At 48.6% G+C, this 24,256-nt stretch overlaps 1 protein-coding gene across 1 annotated transcript; it reads right to left on the reverse strand.

Annotated features, from left to right (window-relative positions):
- Window positions 1–537: 537 nt before the first annotated feature.
- Window positions 538–22,345, reverse strand: LOC136956923 (protein FAM222A-like). The gene is made up of 3 exons (XM_067250966.1): window positions 22,222–22,345; window positions 11,660–11,833; window positions 538–1,883 (listed from the first exon to the last, which is right to left on the reverse strand). The coding sequence occupies exons 2-3, from the start codon at window positions 11,787–11,789 to the stop codon at window positions 538–540; spliced, it is 1,476 nt and encodes a 491-aa protein (XP_067107067.1). The 5' UTR covers window positions 11,790–11,833; window positions 22,222–22,345.
- Window positions 22,346–24,256: the final 1,911 nt, after the last annotated feature.

Genomic DNA, 24,256 nt, shown 5'->3' on the forward strand with positions numbered 1-24,256 from the left:
GCTATGGTATTTTGCTGTACCTAAACAGACTAGTTTGAGCTGGGTACACAGCACAGGAATCATCTGAAGCAGTTAGACGTCACCTGATTGGTCAAGAACAATAACAACGACAACAAACATCCCACCCCCAAATAAAAAGTGAAATGTCAGAGGATAGTCAGTCAGGTCAGTCATTATTTTCATAATTGATTATCATGATCACCCTTTCAGACTCTACAACACCACATACTTAACACAGAGCCCTCTAGCAACACGTACAGCTCATGCTCACATTAAAAAGGCAGGTGACACATGGGAGCCTATCCAACATGGCGCCCCGCCAGCCAGTGAGTTCTCGTTGGGATTCCCTTGGTCATCATGCGGTGTGTCCAGCGTGGCGTGCCCTGGTCTTATCCGGTCACCGCTCGGTGGTCAGACCATTCGACAGCACATTGAGAAGTGGCAGGTTTGGAATACCCCCCCCCCCCCCCCGTACGTCGCTAGGGATATATATATATATATTTTTTTTTTTAAAGCGTCTGCTAAATGAACACACTACTATCTGAACACCGGTAGCTGGATGTGGCTGGTGAGTTGCTGCGGGTGCTGGTGGGGGGGGTAGTCCAGGAGGTGGGGCAAGCCCGCCGCGTTGTATCCCCGGCCCAGCATGCGCTCCTTGATGCAGGGTGGGTGGATCTCACTGATCAGGCACTCCAGAGACTGCAGACTGCTGCTCAGTACCGACGCGTGGCACAGGCTGCTGCCCGCCACGCCACAACAGAGCCCCAGGCTTTGGTCTGTGCTGTAGGCCTGGGGGTGGGGGAGGTGGCGGAGACCGGGGTGCGGGTGTTGGCTGGGGTGGGGGTGGGGGTGAGGGTGGGAGAGGCCCATGTCCCTGGGTCTGGCCATTGAGGATCCGGGCAGCATCTCCTGGGAGGTGTAACAGTCGCTGTCCGGGGTGACCAGGAGACTGTTCCAGGGCGGGGCAAAGTATTGCCCCACGGAGAACTCCCCGTGCATGGCTGCACAGTTCAGAGGGGAGGAGCTGACGCGCTCAGCCCCGCCCCCTTCTCCTCCTGTGCTGAGAGGGTGGGGCCTGTAGGAGAGCTGGGAGGAGCAAGCCAATGGGAGGCAGGTCTCGGGGGAGCGGCTGACGGTAGCCCCTCCCCCGCTGCTTCCCCTCGAGTTGCCATACATGCGCAGCGCCCCCTGGTGGTACTGCTGCCACATGCCGTAGTCCACCGCGTCCAGGTAGCCGGCCTTGGCGATGTCCGCGCTCTGCGTGGGCAGCACGGCCCCCGAGTAGGCCAGGCCGCTCTGCGCCGGAGCCCCGAGGGGGAAGCCAGAGTCCGAGCAGGCCACGGCAGCTACAGCCTGGAGGAAGGGGCTGGCCTGGGCCCCCCCGCCCCTCGGTAGGGCCTGGCTGTGGGGCTGCCGGCCCATCTGCCTCAGCATGCCCTGGGGCCCCAACGCCACCGTCTGACCGGTCCCGGACACGGCCGAGGTAGCCGGCACGAGGTGAGAGGGCGCCGTCACACCGGGCCCGTTGGGGGGCCGATGGAAGGCCTTGAGTCCATGCCGGCTGGCGGGGTTGTAGGGCGCCACCGCCGTTTGCTCCGGGGAATGTTTAGTCCTCTTGCCCTCCGAGGTTTTCACCACGCCAGGACCCAGGACCGAGGCCTTCACCGTGGCCAGCAGGCCCTGGTAGCCCCCAGAGTAGGGGCTGTAGCGCGGGCCGGTGGTGTCCAGGCCATTGACGGTGCGATTGAGTTGCTTGTGCTGAGGCACGCGGATGTTGGACGGAAAGATCTTGATGGACAGAGGGCTGCTGGCCGTCTTCTGGGCGAAGGCGTCCAGTTCAGCAGCTGACGGGTAGCGAGACGGCGCCATGGAGGCTAGCTCATCTGAAACACAAACACAGTGGATGGAACTGTTACTGGGAGGTTCTATGGAGGTTTCACGGAGATTCTACAGAGGTTCTATGGATCTCAGACGTCCATCCCATTGTTAGCTGGCTTATATGAATTGCTCAGCATTTCATTCCATCCCTTTGTAAAATAGGTTCTATGGATCCCTCTAAATTCAGAATCCCATCCCATTGTAACTAGGTTCAATGGATCACTCAGATAAACATTTCATCCCATTGTAAAGTCAGTTGTTTGGATTAATCAGAATATTGAACTCCATCCCCTTCTAAACCAGCATCTATGAATCACTCAGAATCCAGATTAGGAAAATTAGAAGTAGAAAAGAGGAATGTTAGAGATTAGAAGAAGTAACATTGGCACAACTGGACTTAAACGCCTGATATCTATTCCCATCCTAGCTTGGTACATTCTGAGATTAGTTTATTGATAAAGCATTAGTCCACGCTATCATTAATGTCTATTCAATCCAAAAGACTGACTGAATAATTATCTTGATGCTACAAATTTTCCTTGAAACTGCGAGGCCTGATGAGAAGCAGGAGTGAGGATTGATCTTGACATTTGGAAGCTGCGACTCAAGACGAGATAAAGGCGATCATCTTTATCTGCTGACCTTTCCCTTTACAGCTGAAGCCCTTTTCCAGGAGGAAGTGCTGATGATAAATATAGCAATAGATAAACATGCCACAGCCACATGTCCAGGAAGAGGAGCGGAGACAAGAAAAATCGTCCAATAAAAACCCACTTATTGTAACGCCTCCTTCGCTTCCTTCTCACCTCTCCCCCTGCCCCCTTTGTTTTCAGAGGGCGAGCACCAGACATCTGCATCTCCTTTAAACTCATTTGGGGGACGGGAGACACCCCGGGTGCTGTTTGATCAGTGCTTTATGAAATTAATTTGGACTTATTTCAACCCAGAATCGGATTACTCTGGGAAATTAGAGAGTGGAGCAGGAGGAGGCCGGGGAGGAGAGAAACACAATTTTGTCGTCGCAAGAGGCTCAAGTGGGATTCATTTGGTGATATTTTGGCCGTGAGACAAGCGCAGGAGGGGCCAGGGCTGGGCTGGGCTGGGCTGAGCCAGAAGCCGTTGGTGCTGGAATCAGGTCGGAGGAAATGACAGCCGAACTCATCTGCTTCCTTTAGATTTTGCAGGTCAACATGTAAAACCTGATGTAGCCTCCCTTGAACTGAGAAAGACAGTGTTCTTCAGTAGAACCCTCTTCCGATACTGTGTATTTCTCACATCTTACCTCCCACACAGGCAAGAAAAAAACAAAATAGATCCTCATTGGAAAAAAGACTCTGATTTCGTCAAGGGTATCCTGCCTTCTCTAAGGCGGTTCCTAAGCAGACTTAAACCTTTTAAGGCCATCTACCTGTGAGGAATCCTCTCTCCTAAATCCTCCTCTGAGCCTGGATTGACTGTGATGTAGGAGCTGGAAACTGATGGAGAAGTGGAGGCAAACTGGAAAAGAGCCTCTATAAGGGCCGCTACTGAATGGGTGTACTGGACAGCTGAATGGACAAACCAAGATTGGATTTAAACACCATTATTCAGGCAATTTCATGGCTGCTTAGCTCAAGGCGACCAAGGAGAGGTGGAATAGGCGCTCCATTTAAAGGCAATAAATCACCTGGCAGAAATTACCCCCGCCCCTCCAAACGACACAATTCCTGACATGAAAAGCAAAAGTGCCGAAATTAGTGAGAGATTACTCTGTAGTCGGCTAAAATCACAACGAGCGACAAAACAAAGTGAAAAGAAACGACAAAAGGGGATGGGAGAAGAAGAAAAAAGAGAAATCTAAACAAAACACTTAATTTCGTTTTCAATAACAAAACCCTTTTTAAGAATCTCCTCAGCCGTGCGAGAGAGAACTCACTTGTTGTTCCCGTTTGAAATTGATTGGGGAGTTCATTTCATTTCAGGCCCACAATGAGCCTCCAACTGTGAAAATGATTCAATCTACAAGATCCATCTCATAAAAGGAAATAAATTGGGTGTTTAAGATGGCGGAAAGAGGCGAGGTTGAGGGTTGGATTCATGCAGGCATCTCCCAGTGGAGGCACAGGAACAGCACCAAGGTGCCAGCAGCCGCAATGAATTCCACAGAGAAACATAGCACGGCACAACAGTAGTTATTTATGTATCACAACACAAGCAAGCTAGAGAACACAGGGGCGTTGGGGAGCATTGAACAGATGTCTACACACAGGATTTTGACTTGAGCAACCTCCTCCATGCCCTCATCTCATTCTCTTTCTTTTTCTCTCTCTCGCTCTCTCTCTTTCCCTCCTCTCTCTCTTTCTCTCTCTCTCTCTCTTTCTCTCTCTTTCTCTCTCTCGCTCCCTCTCTCTGGGTTTCCCTCCCTCTGGAGAGAAGGGGAAGAGGACCAGGCTGGAGTGCAGCAGGATTATGCTTCCCTCGGGCCAAACCACGAGCTTCCTCAGAGAATCCTGTTCACCTGAGACCTCATCGAGTCGTCTCCTCCAACAAGGCGGTCCCTCTCCTACCTTCCCTTTGACATAAACAACTGCTTCAAATCCGAGATCAACATCCTCTCCTGTTGAATTGCTCTAGTTGTCTGATGTGCTCCCTCTGGCATCCCCCTCACCCAATTACCACAGAAAAAGAAAAAACACCAATCACAGCCTGCCACTCCAGCCCTCCTGTCTCTGGTTCGACGTCAGGGGTTGTCCCACAGTCCCAGAGCCCAAAACACTTCAAACGCTGTGAATGCTATCTCATCTTCAAAGGGCGTCTCACTGCATAAGTCCAGAGATTACAGTCCTGTCAGGCCAGTGGCGAAGTGTCACAGCGATGCCACCCACCGCTCCGAGGCTTTATAGAGGGACTCTGTGCCCGCTTGGAGGCCCACCCCACACAGCCAACTATCGTTCATCAGCTCGAAGCTTTCAAAACGCCCAGCCGTGAGCCTGGAATAGCCTCCAGCTGCACAGTAGAAGGGAAGACACCAGATTTACGAATGTGTAGGCTTCCTGGAATGTTACCTTTCTTGGATAGGGAGCTCTGGAAACGCACAAGTCTGACCTTTCCTGGCGCTACCATTGAAATATATGGAAATCCCCAGGAAGGAAAGGCTGCGAATGACAAAAACTGAGCTTTTTCTTAAGCCTTCGAGAAATGCCTTCTTCCACACCAAACACACCCACCCACTATGAGCTGTTAGGTACAGCGTGACAGAGAGGGGTAATTAGCAGTTTGACCTTAAGCACTTAATCAGCCTGCACACACGAGCTACAGCCTCCCAGTCTTCAGCCTGGAGAGAGAGGAGCAGATGATCACAGCACACTTCTCGCTGTCTCGCTACCGCAAAGCGCCGCGCTGAATACCACAACGCTCATTTAGCAGTCAACCTTGTCCGAGGGCAGCTGGTAGGGCTTACAAATGTACGTTCTGGAACTCCTTTCACGTTCTGGAACTCCTTTAAGCTGCTTTTTCTTCTTCCCCCGACCAGAGTGATTGAGGTGAAGTGCTCTGGGATGGGGGGTTCAGCTGTTGATTCGCTAAGTGTGTTAGTAATAACAATAATGCTTTTAGCAAAGCAACTACAGGAGAGGGGGGGATTGTAACCTGCAACCTCTTGATCTGCAGTCAAGTGCTCTAACCACTTAGCTGCACCCTCCTACGCTGTCAGCCTTGAGCTCTGATGGTGGAGTGACTAGGGGGGGGGGGTAGAAATTGGCTGGAAACCTCTAATGAGAACAACAAGTATAATTTATCTGGCAAAACACCTAATCTTAGCTGCTCCCTCATGGTGGCGGTGGGAGGGGGGGGGGGGTCGAGCTGTCCTTGGAGAGGACGGGAGGGGGTGAAGGGCAATCCTAAAATCTCAATTAACACCACGCCTAATTAACCTCAGGCTCATTCTAAGATCTATAATGAACTACTTTCTGTTGGCTGATAATGAGCATCTCTGCAATGTGTGTGTGTGTGTGTGTGTGTGAGAGAGAGAGAAAGCATGAGAGTGAGTGTGTATAAGTGTGTTTTTTTGGGGAAAAGAGTGTGAGTGTGAGTGGGATAGTGTGTATGTGTGTGCACATTAGAGAGTGTGTGTGGGATTGTGTGTATGTGTGTGTGCATAAGAGAGTGAGTGTGTAAAACTGTGTATCTACAGCTTTTAAAAGCCAAACTATCAGGTTAAAAGAACAAATCTATGCAGAGATACAACAGTGAGTACCCAGCCTGCCCTGCTGGTCTTTCGTAACCCTTATTTCAATCCACCCCCATAACATCCCACACGGCCCTGTCTGTCGCGGTAAGCTGCCTAATCTTTTTTCCCATGGTCACGCTTAAAGCAATTCCCCGCAGATCAGAGTGGAGACCTCATTGTTTTGGAGCTGTTTGAGTTAATCACTGATTAACGGGCAAAACAAGCCCCTGAGCCAGGTTCTAAAAACGGCAGTTGGACGGGCTCAGCGCATTTCCACACCATGGCTGCTCCCCTTCTCTCACTAGGCCCCACATACCAAGACGAAAAAAGGACAAAGTCTTCTCTCAACTCGTTCAAGGTCTCGATCCACATGGAGATAGGTAAACCCCCCCCCCCCTTCTAGAAAGGCTTTGATGTTATGCTAAAAAGTTTTCATGCGATAACAGTTTTTTGCGCGATAACATGTTTACAAATACCTAATCCTCACGGGGGTTGTGGCACAGAGGCGCTTGAACACTAGCTGGTTAATTAGTGCTTAATTGCACTCTCGCTCTCCAAACAGGAACAAAAAACCTGCTTTCCTGTCACACGCCGGCAGTTTTTACTTCACCACGCCGAATAATCCCAACATCCTAACCAACCTAGCCAGAGACCATCCTTGACGCCACATGAGCTGATTAACAACGCATTACAAGCCCAGGCCACCGTTGCCATGGCAACGTCCCGTACGAGCACAGCCGCCCGTAATAGGCCCACTCATTAGGACCCGTGTAATTAATTGACCCCGCCTATCCTTCAGCTGCAGAGCTGCAGCTCTGTACAGTAATTGACTTGCCTGCTGTTTAGGCAGAGAGAGAGGGAGAGAAAGAGAGGGAGAGAGAGTGACAGAGAGAGAGAGAAACAGAGAGTGACAGAGAGTGACAGAGAGAGAAAGAAAGCGAGAGTGACAGAGACAGAGGGAGGGAGAGAAAGAGAGAGACAGAGAGAGAGACAGAGAGAGAGAGAGAGAGAGAGAGAGGGAGACAGGGAGAGAGAGAGAGAGAGAGAGAGAGAGAGAGAGAGAGAGAAATACAGAGAGAAAGAGAGAGAGAGAGAGAGAGAGAGAGAGAAATACAGAGAGAAAGAGAGAGAGAGAGAGAGAGAGAGAGAGAGAGAGAGAGAGAGAGAGAGAGAGAGAGAGAGAGAGAGAGAGAAATACAAAGAGAAAGAGAGAGAGAGAAATACAGAGAGAAAGAGAGAGAGAGAGAGAGAGAGAGAGAGAGAGATACAAAGAGAAAGAGAGAGAGAACGCCTCGTCTGGTATTGATTACTGACCCTGCCCGCCTCGCTCGCTCTTCAGCACGACACCCCGCAGCGGCCTCCAAAACCTCCCCTGTTTCAACCGCTACTTCCCACGCCGCATGCCGACGCGTGTGAGAAAAACTGACGATTTGTTTAATGCGCATCGAGGGCAATTTCTCCACACCGATCTGACGGCTTCTATCTACAGTGGAGATCTGTGGCGGAGTTTCCTAGATTGGTATCTGGTTGTGAGCAGGACAGGGCCTCTGGGATGGTGACTGTGGTAGAGTCTTGTAGATGGTGTCTGCCGAGGGCCTGCCCCCCCTGAGATGAGAGTGGGCATTTAGATGCACAGCCTGCTCTTCTCATAATCTCAGTATCCATTTAACAAGCATCCATATTAATGATGGCCTGTGTGTGTCTGTGTGTGTGTGTGTGTGTGTCTGTGTGTGTGTGTGTGTGTGTGGAGGTTAGCAAGGGCCTATGGGTTACAGGCCTTTCACAGGGCTGATTCTGGGAGAGAGGTGGAGGAGAGGTGGAGGGAGACAGGGAGAGAGACAGAGTGAGAGAGAGAAAAAGAGAGAAAGAGGGGGGAGACAGTGAGAGACGAATAGACACAGAGACGAAGGGAGAGAGAAAGACAGAGAGAGAGAGAGAGAGAGAGAGAGAGAGAGAGAGAGAGAGAGAGAGAGAGAAGAGAGAGAGAGAGAGAGAGAGAGAGAGAGATACATAGGGGGAGAGAGAGGCCAGGGCTCTGGGCCAGACCCTAAGGTAATATGCTGATACTCAGCGAGCAAAATTACATCCTTAATATCATCTACATTTCCCCAAAGGCCTGCATCATCACTCTCTCTCTCTCTCTCTCTCTCTCTCTCTCTCTCTCTCTCTCTCTCTCTCACACACACACACACACACACACACTGTAAGTCTCTCATTCATCAGTCACATGCAGTACACCCACCACAGTTGCATTGACTCTTCCTCTAGCTTACATAAACACAAACCCTAAAACGACACAAACAAAACGTAGCTCTCGTTTCGAGCCCCTCTCCCCTCCCTCACCCTCGTTGGTAATCTGTTCGTGTGGGGTGTTCCCGGAACAGAACAACCCCAGGGTTGTGCACTTAGTTATGTGTGCTTGAAGACACGCGGGCGGATACCTCTTTATTCCAGTGTCACTCCTCATTTATCTCCGCGCTGCTCTCCCCGCCAGCAGTTACGGGACCGTGCGCCTCTCTAAGAAGGCCCTCCGGAAACACGGGCCTGCCAGCGTGGGGGGGGAAAGCATTCCCTGGCCCTGTCTTTGAGCCAAAGAGCCGAGTAGAGCAAACCCCCTGCCATGGAGCCACACAGTTAGCGCCAACCTCCTCGCCTCCAACATGGCTTCCTGGGGGAATCCTTGCTGCAGTCACCCGAAGCAGGTTACACATGTAATTCGCTATGTGATATGACATTTCTGTGAACTGTGCTGTAGTTCCTTTTTTGTGCCAAACGAGCAGGCGTTTAGGCTAGACGTATTCAATGTAGGTTTTCAGCCCAAAAACCACGATTGAATCCGTTTTTTGAATGACTTTCCTAATGGAAGCTAAACCAAACGACCCCCATCCAGTCTCACAGACAACTCCCTCTGTCTGGCCAGGGGGCTCCCCTCCCTGGGTTCGTTTGTTTTGTGTGGCTGTGTTTGAAATGTCAGAGTGGTGCTGCAGGGGAAGGGAGAGAGAGGAGGTGCCTCCCCCCCCCCCCCCCCCCCCACACACACACACACACACTGGCTGCACATGCAGTCGAGGGAGAGAGTGGGTCCTACAGGTAAACTGGCTGAGTAGACGCCCATGGTTTTGCCTAAGGCAAACTACGCCCTTCTGTTCCAGCGTTTAGCAGACAAGTGCTCCACTGATTCCCAATTAATATTTAATATCAGGAAGATAAAGAGGCATTTCACCCCGGGAGAGCGGGAGAGATGGGGGAGATTGGAGGCATATGGCAGTAGGAAGGTCAGGTTCTATGAGAGGATAACCTGAGATGTTCGGGGAGGGGGTTTTTTGTGCTGAGAACAAATCCAATCAGTTTGTTTCGTTGACGTTGACGTTTCTCTCAGAAACACCGACCTTGAAGTTTATCTCTTAATTAATCCCTAACCCTAACTATGAATGCATCTTCCAGTCAACAATAAAATACTCATATCATTTCATGCTCCAAGGCAGTCTTATAAGCTTACAGTCTTTTTTATCTGTTCCTATAAAGAGACCAGAGTAACAGATCAGGCAAAAATCTAATCAAGATCAAACATTTACTCTTAAAAGGTAAACCATCCGCATTCAGTTTATAATCCACGCACCCAGACTGCCCTTAACCAGATTTATCAGTAAACAGCAGCCTCTATGTCTCCTCTCATTAAATTTGATCATAATTTGCGCTGGCAGGGAAGACTACAAACAATGCCTTTTGAGATCTGTGTTTATGACATGCATAATAAGGCATGTAATCACAAAGAGTGTTCAGTCATTAACACAACACATGCCTGGGTACGGTTCATACTGCGGACCGAGTTCAAAAGGAAGATCTTCCGTCCTAGTTGCCGTGCTCTACAGAGAGACTCACAGACATTACAGCAGAGAAATTTTGTGACTCAGAGTCCACGAAAATGGCCTTTGTTCACGGCTGTTAAAAGTGATGAAAAAAAACTACCTTGGCGTAGAAGTTGTTAACAAAGTTGTGAGTTTCACAAGACTCACGTGGAAGAAGGGGCGTGCGACCTTGATAGCATCACCGTCACCATGGCGATAGCATCGCCGTCACCATGGCCGCAGCTCCGGCCCGGAACGTTCAGCTCCAGTCAGATCAACACCCTCATGAATGAAATTAGCGCGTACCAGATGACAACCTGAGATAAAGGACCAGTTCACATAGATCTGGGAGGGATGTTATCCCAGAGTTCTCCACGACAGAGCCAGGCCAAGGTTAGCTTACCCTTCTCACATCCCTGTTATCTCTCCCCAGCTTCACCCTATCTCCCTCTGCCTTCTTCTGCCTCCCCGGCCTTCCCTGTCACTCCAGCCTCATCTTGCCTCCAAAGCCTTCACCTGTTAGTCCAGCCTCACCCTGCCTCCTCAGCCTTCACCTGTTAGTCCAGCCTCACCCCACCTCTCTCAGTCCTAACTCCTAACTGAGACACAAGGAGTTCTCTTGAGATTACTGGTTTTTCCTTGTCTTTCTTGAGTGTTCAGGTTCGTTACAGGTGCTGATCTATGGGCATCTGTGAAGCCGTCTTTGACAATTGGACGTTCTGGCATTTTGACCCCTTCACCTCTTCCCCCTGTTCCTTCTGGCCCCTCCCCCTAGCCTCCCCCTCACCATCCTTCCTCACAATCACAACAAGAAAACTTGTATTGCCAGGTAGATGGATGCTAGTAATGTGTTTTGGTGTTATATAACGGCGGCGAAAACTATAACAACAACCACGCAACAACAACAAATAATGCACAATCCAAGTTAGAAAAATGCAAGACATTTTGGCACGACCAAATCATGTGTTAAATAGCTCTCTCTCTCCCCCTCTCTCTCTCTCTCTCTCTCCCCCTCTCTCTCTCTCTCTCCCCCTCTCTCTCTCCCCCTCTCTCTCTCTCTCCCCCCCCTCTCTCTCTCTCTCTCTCTCTCTCTCTCTCTCTCTCTCTCTCTCCCCCTCTCTCTCTCTCTCTCTCTCTCCCCCTCTCTCTCTCTCTCTCCCCCTCTCTCTCTCTCTGTCCACCCACACACATGGCAGGGCTGCTCATTTGCTGAGGTTCTATGCCTGCCTCTCTCTCCCTCGGCCAAACAGTTCAGAAGCTCACTAACGTTGCAATTGAGGCGTGAGAAAAACAAACAAACTGATTTTTTAGTTAGTGAATGGTGACCTCGTGAAAGCTCAAGACAATTGATATTGGTAGGATTTGATCTGACACTCTCCAAGTGAAGACATGGGGATTCACTACCGGTAAAGACAGGGAAACCCACTAGCGGTAGAGACAGGAGAACTTAGTACCGGTAGAGAGAGGAGAACTTAGTACCGGTAGAGACGGGAGAACTTAGTGCCGGTAGAGAGAGGGGGACTAAGTGCCGGTAGAAAGAGGAGGACTAAGTACCGGTAGAGAGAGGAGGACTAAGTACCGGTAGAGAGAGGAGGACTAAGTACCGGTAGAGAGAGGAGGACTAAGTACCGGTAGAGAGAGGAGGACTAAGTACCGGTAGAGAGAGGAGGACTAAGTACCGGTAGAGAGAGGAGGACTAAGTACCGGTAGAGAGAGGAGGACTCACGTTTCCGAGAGGTGCTCTGTGACGGCAGCGGCGGTAGCTGGATCGTGAGGGGCGGAGCCTCCAGGATCTTTGGGGCGCAGACCAGGCGCTGGGACGAGAGGTTCTGCCGCCTCTGGACGCAGGCCAACATGGCAGCTCTCCGGGGTTCTACAGCCACACACAGCTCCGGAGGACCTGCGAGGGGGCGGAGGGACACACACAGGAGAAACCAGAGTCTCAATTTCACTTTCAGCCATGTGTCACATTACAAGCCCCTGGCGGTGGCTGAACTGACACATCAAAAGAGAGCTTCGGGCGGTCAGAGCCTGAGAAAAAGGGGATTTTGCAAACGTCCACCAAGGAGTCTCTCTCATCCCTCAACCGTGATCTGCACTCTGCTAATACGGTCTGAGTAAAAGTAGGCCCCCTGCTGGTCAGACTCAGCACGTGTCTCCTACCCCCACCCCCCACACACACACCAAAGCAGCTCTTCCCTCCTTCTCCCCCCCCCCCTCTAGCTCAGCTGTTAGGAGAATTCTCTACAATGATCCATCTCCCTCTGTCCCCTTCCATATCAGGGATCGTTAAAATGCCTTGTAGCTGCTCTCGGTTCCCCTTCTCTGCGTCGCGGCGTCAGAGCACAAGGAGTCCATTTCTCCATGGATGGATGGCAGTATTGATTATGAGGGAATCGTCCGTTACCGCCCCTCCCCCCCCACCCCCCCCCCCCCCACCACCACCACTCCCTCTCGTCCTCGCCCCAAAACGGTTTTGCCAATTTGCAATGGTAAGTGTGGTCGAGAAGGGATGAGCGTTTGTGTGCCTGACTGGGCCGTCGTCTCACAGCGTCGCTGATTGCAGCGATCATTCTCAGTGAGATCGACAGCGGAATATTATCCGTGCCTCAGATGAAGAGGTGCATCTGGTTCTGCTGCAACGTCTTTGATCATCTGATGGAGTCAGCGTATGAAAACGCTAGCTTGGCGATAATAAAGATGAACGACCCCAGGCTAACAACACAGGGACACTCACACTGCCACATGCAAAACAACCTCTTCTTATATGTTGTTGCACCCTCTCTATCACAATGTGTCTCCCACACCTTTGCTTCCACACCAAGGCTATTTTCCTCATTAAAACTGGCTTCATGTGTCAACAAGGAACTCCAAAAATGTTGAGAGTCGTTAGAATGTGGAGAGCGAAAGACTAACAGCTTAAGGCCAGCAGCACACAGCTGTCTCCAACTGTGTTCATCTCTCTCTCCCTCCCTCCCTCTCCTTTTCTTTCTTTCTTTCTTTCTCCCTCCCATTTCTCTCTCTCCCCCCCCCTCTACTTCCTCTCTCTCTCCCTTTCTCCTATCTCTTTCTACCTCATCTTCTCCTCTCTCCCCCCCCCCCCTCCTCTCTCTCTTTATTCACCACTCCTCATTGTTTTCATTTCTCCACTCTAAGTCCACGGGGCTGCCTAAGTGAGTCAACCACAGGATAGAGTGTTCGGTGACTGACTGAAGAAACATGATTACCTCCACCTCAAAGACCAGAGGAACACACTGGGTCTCATTCTAGTCAGGTGCCTGAAGAGATCCCCCCCACCACTCCCTCCCTCTCACCCCCTCCTGCTCCCTCCACTCTGCCCCCCAGTGACATTCTCCCTTCTAACCACAAAGCACAGGCTCTCTCATCTGATCACACATGGGCTGAAAAGCTAAAAGCCTCTCTATGGTCAGACTCCATTTCAGAAAAGAATACCAATTTCACAACTACCCTTCCATTACCATGAGTGAGAGAGAGAGAGAGAGAGGGAGAGAGAGAGAGAGAGAGAGAGAGAGAGAGAGAGAGAGAGAGAGAGAGAGAGAGGGAAAGGGAGAAGGAGAAAGAGAGAGAGGGAGCGAGAGAGACAGAGAGAGAGAGAGAGAGAGAGAGAGAGAGAGAGAGGGAGAGGGATAGAGAGAGGGGGGGGGGAAGGAGTCTCCAGGGAAATGCTTTCACTGCTTTACATTTCGTCATTTAGCAGACGCTCTTATCCAGAGCGGAATATGAGTAAAGAGCATCCGAGTACGTTCCATTGCTTCTCCAATTTGCCCCTGGATGAAGGCATTATCATTCACTGAGAGAGGCCACTTCTTTAAAATCAAAAATGTTTTTACTGAGGGGGGGGGGGGGGTGGGGGGGGGGGGGTGAGATTGGAAAGAGGAAACGGCATGCATAACTGACAGGAAGCTCCCTTTATCCAGTCCAAATCTAAAAGTGGAAAAAAGAGATTTGTGAGACCTCGGGCTGAGAAGGGGCAGTGCGTTCTCCGTCGAGCTTGAAAAGGACAAGGATCAAAGTGTTTTCAGAGAGTGGAGCTTTTTTTTTCCTCAGAGTGTGACTCTAACTGAAGTTAAAGGGTTCAGGCCAGTCATAGACGTTCTCTCCAGAGCACCCTTCCTCAGCAGTGTCCCTGAGAATGTCCCTCTGCAGTGTCATGTCCTTCGGCAGTGTCCCTGAGCATGTCCCTCTGCAGTGTCATGTCCTTCAGCAGTGTCCCTGAGCATGTCCCTCTGCAGTGTCATGTCCTTCAGCAGTGTCCCTGAGCATGTCCCTCTGCAGTGTCATGTCCTTCAGCAGTGTCCCTGAGCATGTCCCTCTGCAGTGTCATGTCCTTCGGCAGTGTCCCTGAGCATGTCCCTCTGCAGTGTCATGTCCTTCAGCAGTGTCCCTGAGCATGTCCCTCTGCAGTGTCATGTCCTTCAGCAGTGTCCCTGAGCATGTCCCTCTGCAGTGTCATGTCCTTCAGCAGTGTCCCTGAGCATGTCCCTCTGCAGTGTCATGTCCTTCAGCAGTGTCCCTGAGCATGTCCCTCTGCAGTGTCATGTCCTTCAGCAGTGTCCCTGAGCATGTCCCTCTGCAGTGTCATGTCCTTCAGCAGTGTCCCTGAGCATGTCCCTCTGCAGTGTCATGTCCTTCAGCAGTGTCCCTGAGCATGTCCCCTCTGCAGTGTCATGTCCTTCAGCAGTGTCCCTGAGCATGTCCCTCTGCAGTGTCATGTCCTTCAGCAGTGTCCCTGAGCATGTCCCTCTGCAGTGTCATGTCCTTCGGCAGTGTCCCTGAGCATGTCTCTCAGCATGACTCCTGACCAAACATGGGACAGTTGTCCCCTCTCCACCGGCTCCAGGGCTGACAGGAACCACCCATGATCACACCATCGACCCACCATCCCGCTGGTGGCGCTTAAGGCTGTGGATCAAGAGGCAGCAGGTTCGATCTCCCCCTGTGCGTCGCTTTGGATAAAAGTGCCTGCTAAATGAACACATGATTACACTCACCCCCCACCCCCCCTTCCTCACCCACTCCCCGACCCTCCCTACCCTCAACCCCCCCCCCAAACCATCGACCCCCCCCCCTCCACCATCGAACCTCCCCCCTTCCCCACCAACTCCTGCTCCTCTCACACCAATCTGTCACCTCTTCCTGTCTCCGGGGCCATGTGAGAGAGGCCTCTGCTCGCTCGGATAATGAGAAAAGGGGACAAAGTATGAGTGGCAAGGACATTCAATCCTTGCCACTTTGGGGTGACATCGGGGCTGGCGATAAGAGGCCTTATCAGGGGTGATGCTCTCCACCGAGGGTCTGTCGGAGAGATAAGCGCCGGGCGCCCGGCACTCCATCTTTTGTCTCCCAAGGTTTTCCTGATAAGAACGTTTTGGCAGACAAATTGGCCCCCTCCAACCACCGAAGGGTTAGTTTTTCGGGGAGGGGGGGCACAAAAAAATTAAATGTCTCATTTTACAAGCTATTGTCTTTCTCGGGACGATGGACAGGATTGTGTTTGTGGAGATAACAAGGTCAACTCAGGGAAGGAGAGAGAGAGAGAGTGAGACAGAGAGAGAGAGAGAGAGAGAGAGAGAGAGAGAGAGAGAGAGAGAGAGAGAGAGAGAGAGAGAGAGAGAGAGAGAGAGAGAGAGAGTGAGACAGAGAGAGAGAGAGAGAGAGAGAGAGAGAGAGAGAGAGAGAGAGAGAGACAGAGACAGAGACAGAGACAGAGAGAGACACCTTTGCTTCCACACCAAGGCTATTTTAGAGAGAGAGAGAGAGAGAGAGAGAGAGAGAGAGAGAGAGAGAGAGAGAGAGAGAGAGAGAGAGGAGAAGCAGCCAAAATGGCTGTGGTTTGAATCTGCAGACTTCTGATCCTCTTCGATTCCAGCTGGAACCAGATGGTGTCCCTCAGGGACTTCTGTACCCTTCTGTACAGCCGCCCCATGGGAAAGCTGTTGATAAGAAACTTCCACTGGATATCTCTCATCAGGCGAGTGTCTCCTAAATTACTGTATCATATTCACCCCCCTCAACCCCCCCCCTCCTGAAGTTGACATCCCTTTGTGATGCAGAACATTCCCTGCATCTCATTCAGACGTGTACTCGATTCAAAGAACGTTAATAAAGAAATAATAAAAAAACGAAACAAGGAGCCACATCCATTTTCAGCTAACCCTGGGAAACTCCAAAAGATGTTTGGAAGGGCGTGTTTGTGCACTGATAATATAAGCCCCAGCACACACAGATAAGAGCCTAACCCTGACCTTCCAAGAAGGTTCCTTCTACTTAGACCAGCCTCCAGGGTCTGGGCTAGAGGATAGAGGAAAAATGCCCTGAAACCCTCTAAACAAACACAAATAACACCCAGACAAAAACACTCTCAAGACCCCCCCCCCTCAACACCCCCCCCCCCCCCAACCACCGCTACTAAACCACTAACCCTCTCCGCTATCACACACACACGCACACGTTCGACACACACACACACACACACACACACCCCTCCCAATCCTCCTCCTTGCACCCAATCCTCTCAGCTTCTGCAGTTCTCAGTTAATAATTAGATGATAATGAGAAAAGGTTTGAGTGTAGCACCCTTTCTCTCGCTAGTTGGATTAGCATTAGAGTGCTATGCTAATGTCCTTCCTTATTCACTAAGAAATCCATGCCAGGCCTAGAGCTAAGCAACGGGAATTAGCAAGTAGAACACAAACTGCTGATGGTACGGTACAAGATTCTAAATCCTCAGTCTTTCTTTGTTATTTTCATGTTATTAAAGACACTCTCTTATTAAGCTGTCAAGGTAACTTAGAGATTGATTACTTTCCAAACTATCCAACTATCTTTCAAAAACATTTAACAACAAAATAAGAATCGCCTGTAGACCGTAAACAACATCCAACAACTCGGATTTCAGGAAAGACAGACCGTGTTCGCACACAGACAGACAGACAGACCGTGTTCACAGACAGACAGACAGTGTTCACAGACAGACAGACAGACAGACAGTGTTCACAAACAGACAGACAGTGTTAACCGACAGACAGACAATGTTCACAGACAGACAGACAGTGTTCACAAACAGACAGACAGACAGTGTTCACAAACAGACAGACAGTGTTCACAGACAGACAGACAGTGTTCACACACACACAGACAAACAGTGTTCACAGACAGGCAGACAGACAATGTTCACAGACAGACAGACAGACAGACAATGTTCACAGACAGGCAGTGTTCACAGACAGACAGACAGACCAAGACAGGCCTGTATCTGCAGCTGCTGGTCTCATCCATGTACCCCCTCTCATGCATTTTTAATAGAATCTATTACTCGAGGATTAGCCGATAAGAGACTGCCTGGTTAAATTCTCTAATAGTTTGCATAATTGGCATCAGAACTCAGGGAGAGACCCAGATTTCTCTCTTATGTTCTCTTTTTGTGTAAAAAAAGAAGGTTGAAATGCAGGACATCCTAACAACTAAGAGTCGCTCTGCCCTACACAATAAGTAAGCGCAAGGCCCTCGGCTAATGACAATGAGCCTCATTTCCATTGAGATTAGTCCCTGTAAAAGGTATTACAACCGTGTTAAGCGGGGATTTCTGGATTGCTATTTCCATACAATTCAGGCAAACACTGGAGATATCCTAGAAAATATATACAGTGAGTCAATACAAAATTCCCCAAAATACTCTGAGATAGAAACGAATGGCTGTTTGGGGGCAGGGTAAAATGCTTTGGGCTTTTTGATTTCTGAATTTGTATAAATTGTGAGTCCCGGCTAGGCATTTTATGAACCTTAAATCGAAAGACTTTACATTTTCGGAAGAAAATACTCCCCTAAATACTGTTGTGAAATTGGGTCTATCTTTGTCAAGTGTGGCCTCCCCACCCCATTCTCCTGCTCTCCAGTAGATGCATGTAGGACTTACATTTACATTTAGTCATTTAGCAGACGCTCTTATCCAGAGCGCAAGTACAGTGACATTCTCCCTGAGGCAAGTAGGGTGAAGTGCCTTGCCCAAGGACACAAAGTCATTTTGCACAGCCGGGAATCGAACCAGCAACCTTCGGATAACTAGCCCAATTCCCTAACCGCTCAGCCCCCTGACTCCCGGACTTCCGGTCTCTAGCCCACAGAGACAACAAGGTAAACAGCCTGGTCTTTTCCTCCCACAACCACCAAGACACAAAGAGGAGGAACTCGAGGAAGGGGTTTGGATAAGCCTGGCTTTGTGACTGATGCGGTTCGTGAAGACAGACTTGCTCGTTCTATGTTTAAAGGAATCATCGCTTATTCATTATCGGCTTTGCTACATTGTACATCAGGATGAAAAGAGTGGCTTTGTTTGTCCGACTGAATGCAGTTCTTACAAAATATTCTCTACTGCAGTGGCCAGTGATACAGTTTGTATCAAAGGCCAATGACCGTGACATAGTATTATTCTCATTGTGGTCATACTGTAGGTGAAGGCAAATGCTTTAATCAACAAAGAGTGGTTTCAAAGGTACTGTAATGAGCATTGTTGAGAGAGCCAGGGTGACAACACATGCAAGCACACGCAAGGACAGGGAACTAACTAGCCAATAGTATCTGCACGCTCTGTGTCTGATCCACCCACTGCTAGTCACACCTGCTGGGCCAGGGAGGCTAAACAGTTCAGCACAGCCAATAATCAAAAGCCTGCCTTTGTCTTTAATCATCTTGCACACTGCACACAGAGAAGAACTTTCCAAGTCAAAACACACAATGGCTAATCTAATTCACATCACAGATTAGCTTGGCGGTTAAAGCAGATCTTCTCTAAACAGATTGGGCTGGGCAATGGACGACAGACAGGCTTTGGTTTTAACGATGTCTCTCGAAAGACGCCTTTTCAAGCATTGTTGTTCTATCACCTCTTTTGAAGTTACATTTCGAGGTACACCCACTGCAACATCGATTCTCAGTTTGTATCTTGTACCTCCTGAAACGTTCTTCCAAAACCAGCCAACATTTCTCTTACAGGATACTTTGAAAACCAGGCAATATCTCGGAAACCTACCACAGAGAGATAAACTCGCTGCCAAGTAAGATTTGTCTACAAAGGGAAAAACAGTCATATACACAGTGCCTCTTGCTGCCAAGAAAACCCTCCGTACCCTCCCTCCATTCAAACCAGGCCCTCCCTCAGTCCCGGAAGGCCAGACTTGAAGACCATTAGGCTGTTACGGGTCACCGATTCCTTCAAGTGATTAAAAATGTTAATAAAACTGAAAGAACTCGTGGGAGAAGATTGGTTCTACGCCCCCCGCAGAGCCCTCACTTAGAGGGAGAACTCCTTCCTACGCTTAATGATAAACACAGATAAAAAAGAAAAAAAGAAAGAAAGACAGTGAGAGTAAGAAGAGGGGGAGAAAGAGAGAGAGAGGGTGGTTAGAGAGAGAGAGAGCGAGAGAGAGAGAGAGAGAGAGAGAGAGAGAGAGAGAGAGAGAAAGAGAGGACTTTGAGCCAGACACTAATCCTGAATGACCTCTGTCTGCAGTCTTCCGGATAGGTTCACGATAGATAACATGAGAGCATTCAGGCAGCAGCGAGCGTGCGTATCGTTCGAGGGACAGGCTGGGCACCGTGAAGTAGACAAAACAAATGGCCGCTCTGACAGCAGACAGAGAGAGAACAGCCCCAAACCTTCCCTCCCCACTCTCTCCCCCTCTCTCCCTCCTCTCCCTGTGACCTCTGAGGCCCAATCCTTAACCCCTCAACCCTAAACCCCTGTCACTTTAGCCCCCTCATCCAATTAAAACAAAAAAAGACCAATTAGGCAGATTTCAAAAGATGTCAGCCAGCCCATCATTACAAACGACATCCTCAGTAGATAAAAGGTGCTTACCATGGATGCTTAGCAACCAAGCCAGTGCCATTACCCTGTGAGTGAAGCTGGGTGATTGGGTGCTCCAAGGTCACTTAATCTTTACATCTCCCCACTTTCCCCCATTTAACTCTCGAACTCTGGTCATTTTTGTAATCTCTAAAACCCTCTCTCTAGGCCACAAGTTCCACTCTCACTCTCTCACACACACACACACTCACACACACACACTCACTCACTCACTCACTCACTCACACACTTACACAAAAAACCCGAAGGGCCCCAAAGTAGACGGTTTGAATTTGGGAAAACATCAAAAGGAGATGGTCAAAGTGACCTGCGTTTCCCCAGTAGCTTCTGGAAAATACCACTTGAATTCCCTTGCAGTTCACTGACGCTTCATTCTGAGTGATCTTAAAAGAGACCACTGCTTCTTGCTGCACTGCACAGCCCAGGCCCTGCAAAGAAAAGGCTTTCATATCCCATGAATGGAGAATAGTGGGGAACAGACAGAACAGACAGTTAGGCAGATGACAAATCCCCTCTCATCGCAAGCCTGGAGATAAAGTGCTGATGGGCTGGGAGGAGGTCCATGGGAGACCCCAGGGATTCTCACACATGACTCTGTTTGTAATTCTACCAGGCTCTAAAACAAGCTGGCCAGACCTGGAAAAAAAACTGTACAAGGTTTAACCCTTGCCTGGCTGAGAATATCAACATCTACTATTGGAATATCCCAGAGTGCATGTGGCCACCAAGCATATAAGGTTGTATACTTATCCATAAATGTGTATTAATACCTCTATCATATTTTAATATTCCTACAGACATTTCCATCTTCCCCTAATCCAAAACAAGGTTATGTGTCTCCAAATGATTAAAGATGATGTGTCATAAGAAATACAGATATCAATGCAAAGCAAAAGCAATTCCAGAGTAATCACATTGGCTTTAAGCTCTATCATATATTAAACATGCAGCACTACATACTGAGTGGCAGCTGAAATTAAGATTTTTAGCTTCTGTTATTCAAACTGCAGACTTGACAGAATTATGAAAGCGGCCCAGTCAAACTGAATGTCAGTCAACCCAAGATGTATGAATAAAGCAATTTCCCGAGTTGGGAGGGGGAGGGTAAGTCACGGCATTTTTTCATTTTGTTTAATTATGTTCTGGCAACGCAAAGGCCATAATGTTTATTTCATGATTTGAATAGGTCTATGGAAAAGAAAAACAAATGATACCATGCAGATACAAGAATGAGACCGGGTCAATACTGATGTGTATAGCTGCCCCACGGTAAAACATTGGAATGCAACGGTGTTCCAGATAAATGACAGAACACCATCCATCACCAAATACGTTATTTGTCTTTATTGAACCAACCAACCCCCCCCCCCCCCCTCCCCCCTCAATGAACAACACAAGAAAACTGCTACATTGTGTAGGCTAGCAGCCGCTTTGTCTTTTAACGCCGTGATGAGAAACTGAAGACTTTCAGTCTCTCAATTTAATAAATGATCTGACACAGCCAGGAAAGCATGCAGGATAGAATTTCACACCTTGCCCCATAATATATATTGCCCTTCGCCGCGACCAACCTTCAACCTCGGTGCAATGAGGTGCAATGATCCCTCCCCCGGCTTTGACAATAGAATTGGAAGCTAAGCCTTCAGAGCCAGCTTTGAAGAGCCAATAATATACTTCAAAGCATTTCCTGTAACCACTAGGACTCTGACACATAAGTCCTGCTATATTGCAGTCACAAACCACCCTCCACCACCCCGCGACACAGACACTTGCGATGGAACTTATGCCAGACTTGACCGTTTCTAGCGCGTATACACATTCTATTAAACGCAGACTCAAACCAAGCACTATCCAGCTGCCACGGAAGTCAAGCATCAGGACACTATTAAACAAAGTCAGATTTCGTTTCCTGGGGGCCTGCCACAATCCGAAAACGTGATCGTCTAAAACAAATTCGTGTTGTCTTTTCATATATGAATCCTGTGTTTCTACTGAGGTTCTAATCTGCCGCATGCAGTCCTGAACAACCGACCATCCTGGGAATAACGGAGGGCGAAACGCTGTCTCCTAAGTGCGCATATAGGTGCATGTTCCGATCGCATTTAAGCGAGTACATGGAATTGGGAACATGGGTTTTCCTATTGACTCCAATAATAACAATGCGTTACATAAAACATGATTTTCTTTACTTACGAAGCCAATCATTAAATGCCTCTCCTTACGACTTATCCGAATATTTAGCTTCCATTTGAATGTATACAAGCACCTGCTCTGACTGCAATGCAAAAAGCTTTCAACAAATTATGATACATAATTGACACTCTGAATAAGTAACCTACACATGCAATACGTCAAATACACCTAACATCTGTGTAATATATGGAATTATATTTCATACATACAGTGTTGAGTCTTATCATAAGGCTTGTTTATCTTTGGCTGGTCACGAATGATTGCTTGTTCTCCTGATCGCAAGGCGTATTTCCTCTGCAAAAACGACCCCGCCACTTAAGTCCAAATAGATTGAGAGTAGCCTAATATCTCTGTAAATATCCATGAAGACAGAGGGCTACTTTGAAGAGATCTTCGACATGGCACATACGTAAAATGGTAATGGCGTTTGTAATTGTCTTCAATGAAATACTCCGTCCCAGTCCACCCATCCGCATCCGCCGTCCAAACTACAGTATGATGTCGGAGTAAGAGGATGCATTCTCAATACTGTAAAAACCGGCACCCAACCAATAGTAGTTTTGAATATTCCCACGGCTCGACCAATCGTTTGAAACTGTAGGCGGTAACCACCGTGACGACGAACGGCTGCACGTTGCCATTTCGCGGAAAAACTTAAAGGGGTAGACAGAGCGTTGACAACAGAGAAAGGTAGAGGGTTTGGAAGGCGGAGGAGGCCAATTCACATAAAATGAGTTCAATTATGTCTAATAGGTCATTTCGGTCTGGTTCAGAAACACGGTTCACCGGGTTTCTGTGTCTCAAACCTAGACTTCAACCCCAGTCCGTTATTAAGAAATGGCTATTCTTAAAATTTGAGAAATTGACAAATACATTCTAGAAAATATGGAACAGCCTGAGGAGTAATTAATGATAATAAAAAGTGGTATGATAACAAACCATGTATTGTTTTAGATATTGGATATTGCCTATGGTTCAGCCGTGCACATGGATGAGAGCTAAGGTCTGCTGCTAAACTTCACATGATAATTTCATCAATATGCCCTGATAGCATAAACGTTTCAATTTTAAACACGGTCTCCATGGTAACGCTTTATGGCAACTTTATGATGGCGAGTTGCAAGAAATGATCAGGTTACTTTCTGGTCCTACAGTTGACTAAGTGTGTGTGTGTGTGTCAAGTAAACTACATTGAGAGTCTCCTGAAACACATCATAGGCCGTGCTGCAATCATAATCTTCAGAGTTTTTTCTGTACATACAGTTTGTCCATATACAATGACTGATAAGCAGCTAAACGTATGTGCCTTAATTATAAGGCACCTAATGTTTCTCTCCATTCTGTGTCGAGTGTGCTGATGTAGTGAAACTGATCAATGTGGTTTGAAGTGCTATTTAATGATGTTTTCCTGTGGCTGTTATAATGGTTCAAGTCAAAAGGGTTATAAGGCTAATGACCACACAGCAGGGGCTGTCTCCACAGGGGGTCAATGTACCTGTGTGTGTATGAGTGGGTTTGTATGTGTGTATGTGTGTGCATGCGAGTTTGTGCAGGTGTGTGTGTGTGTGTAACGTTCCTTGATTCTAACCACCGAAACACTGTTAGAATTGTGCACTTCAAATCCGTGATTTTCTGCTGTAATTTCCAAATGTACCATTTGTATGCCGCTTTGGATAAAAGCTTGTGCTAAATTAATGGAATGTAAGCGTGTAGAAGGTCTGTAGTGCGTTTGTGTCTGGTTTGTGTTCAGGCCACTGCAGGTGCTGTTACACAGAGGGTACTTTCACTGTCGAGGCTCGAGGGTAAAACAGCTGCCTCCATATCTGCCCTCCAGCTTCCTGTGCCCTAACCCTACCCCCTCTATCCCTGCCTTCTACATATGTGACCTCATTTCCTATCTATTCAGACATCCAGAAGCCCCTCATGACCACAGCATCTACTCCTTTGCAGTTGCTCAATTATGTCTTTAAACCACACACGCTTTCACAACTGAGAGGACATTCTGTAGCACATATCCGCCACAGCCTAAGGGATAATACACCACTGCTTAAACCTGTAATATGTCAACCAACTCTAAACCGAAAAGCCAAACTTTTAACTGAAATATATATAATAGTATGTTTTCTGTCAAGAGTAAATTGGACAATCACCATGCATAATGTAATCCAGGCAGGCATGCTTTAACCTGGATATGCCGTCATTAAGAATATTTAATAGTCTCCAGACAGCACCCCCGAGTGCCAT

Source organism: Osmerus mordax, chromosome 14 (assembly GCF_038355195.1).
Source record: "Osmerus mordax isolate fOsmMor3 chromosome 14, fOsmMor3.pri, whole genome shotgun sequence".
In the NCBI taxonomy this organism is placed as follows: domain Eukaryota; kingdom Metazoa; phylum Chordata; class Actinopteri; order Osmeriformes; family Osmeridae; genus Osmerus; species Osmerus mordax.

Bases quoted from the DNA above. Each gene is read 5' to 3' on its own strand.
- LOC136956923 (XM_067250966.1), bottom strand. From the start codon at position 11,789: ATGTTGGCCTGCGTCCAGAGGCGGCAGAACCTCTCGTCCCAGCGCCTG. The intron at 1,884-11,659 runs GTGAGTCCTCCT...TTTGTGTTTCAG, and splicing joins ACAGAGCACCTCTCGGAAAC to ATGAGCTAGCCTCCATGGCG.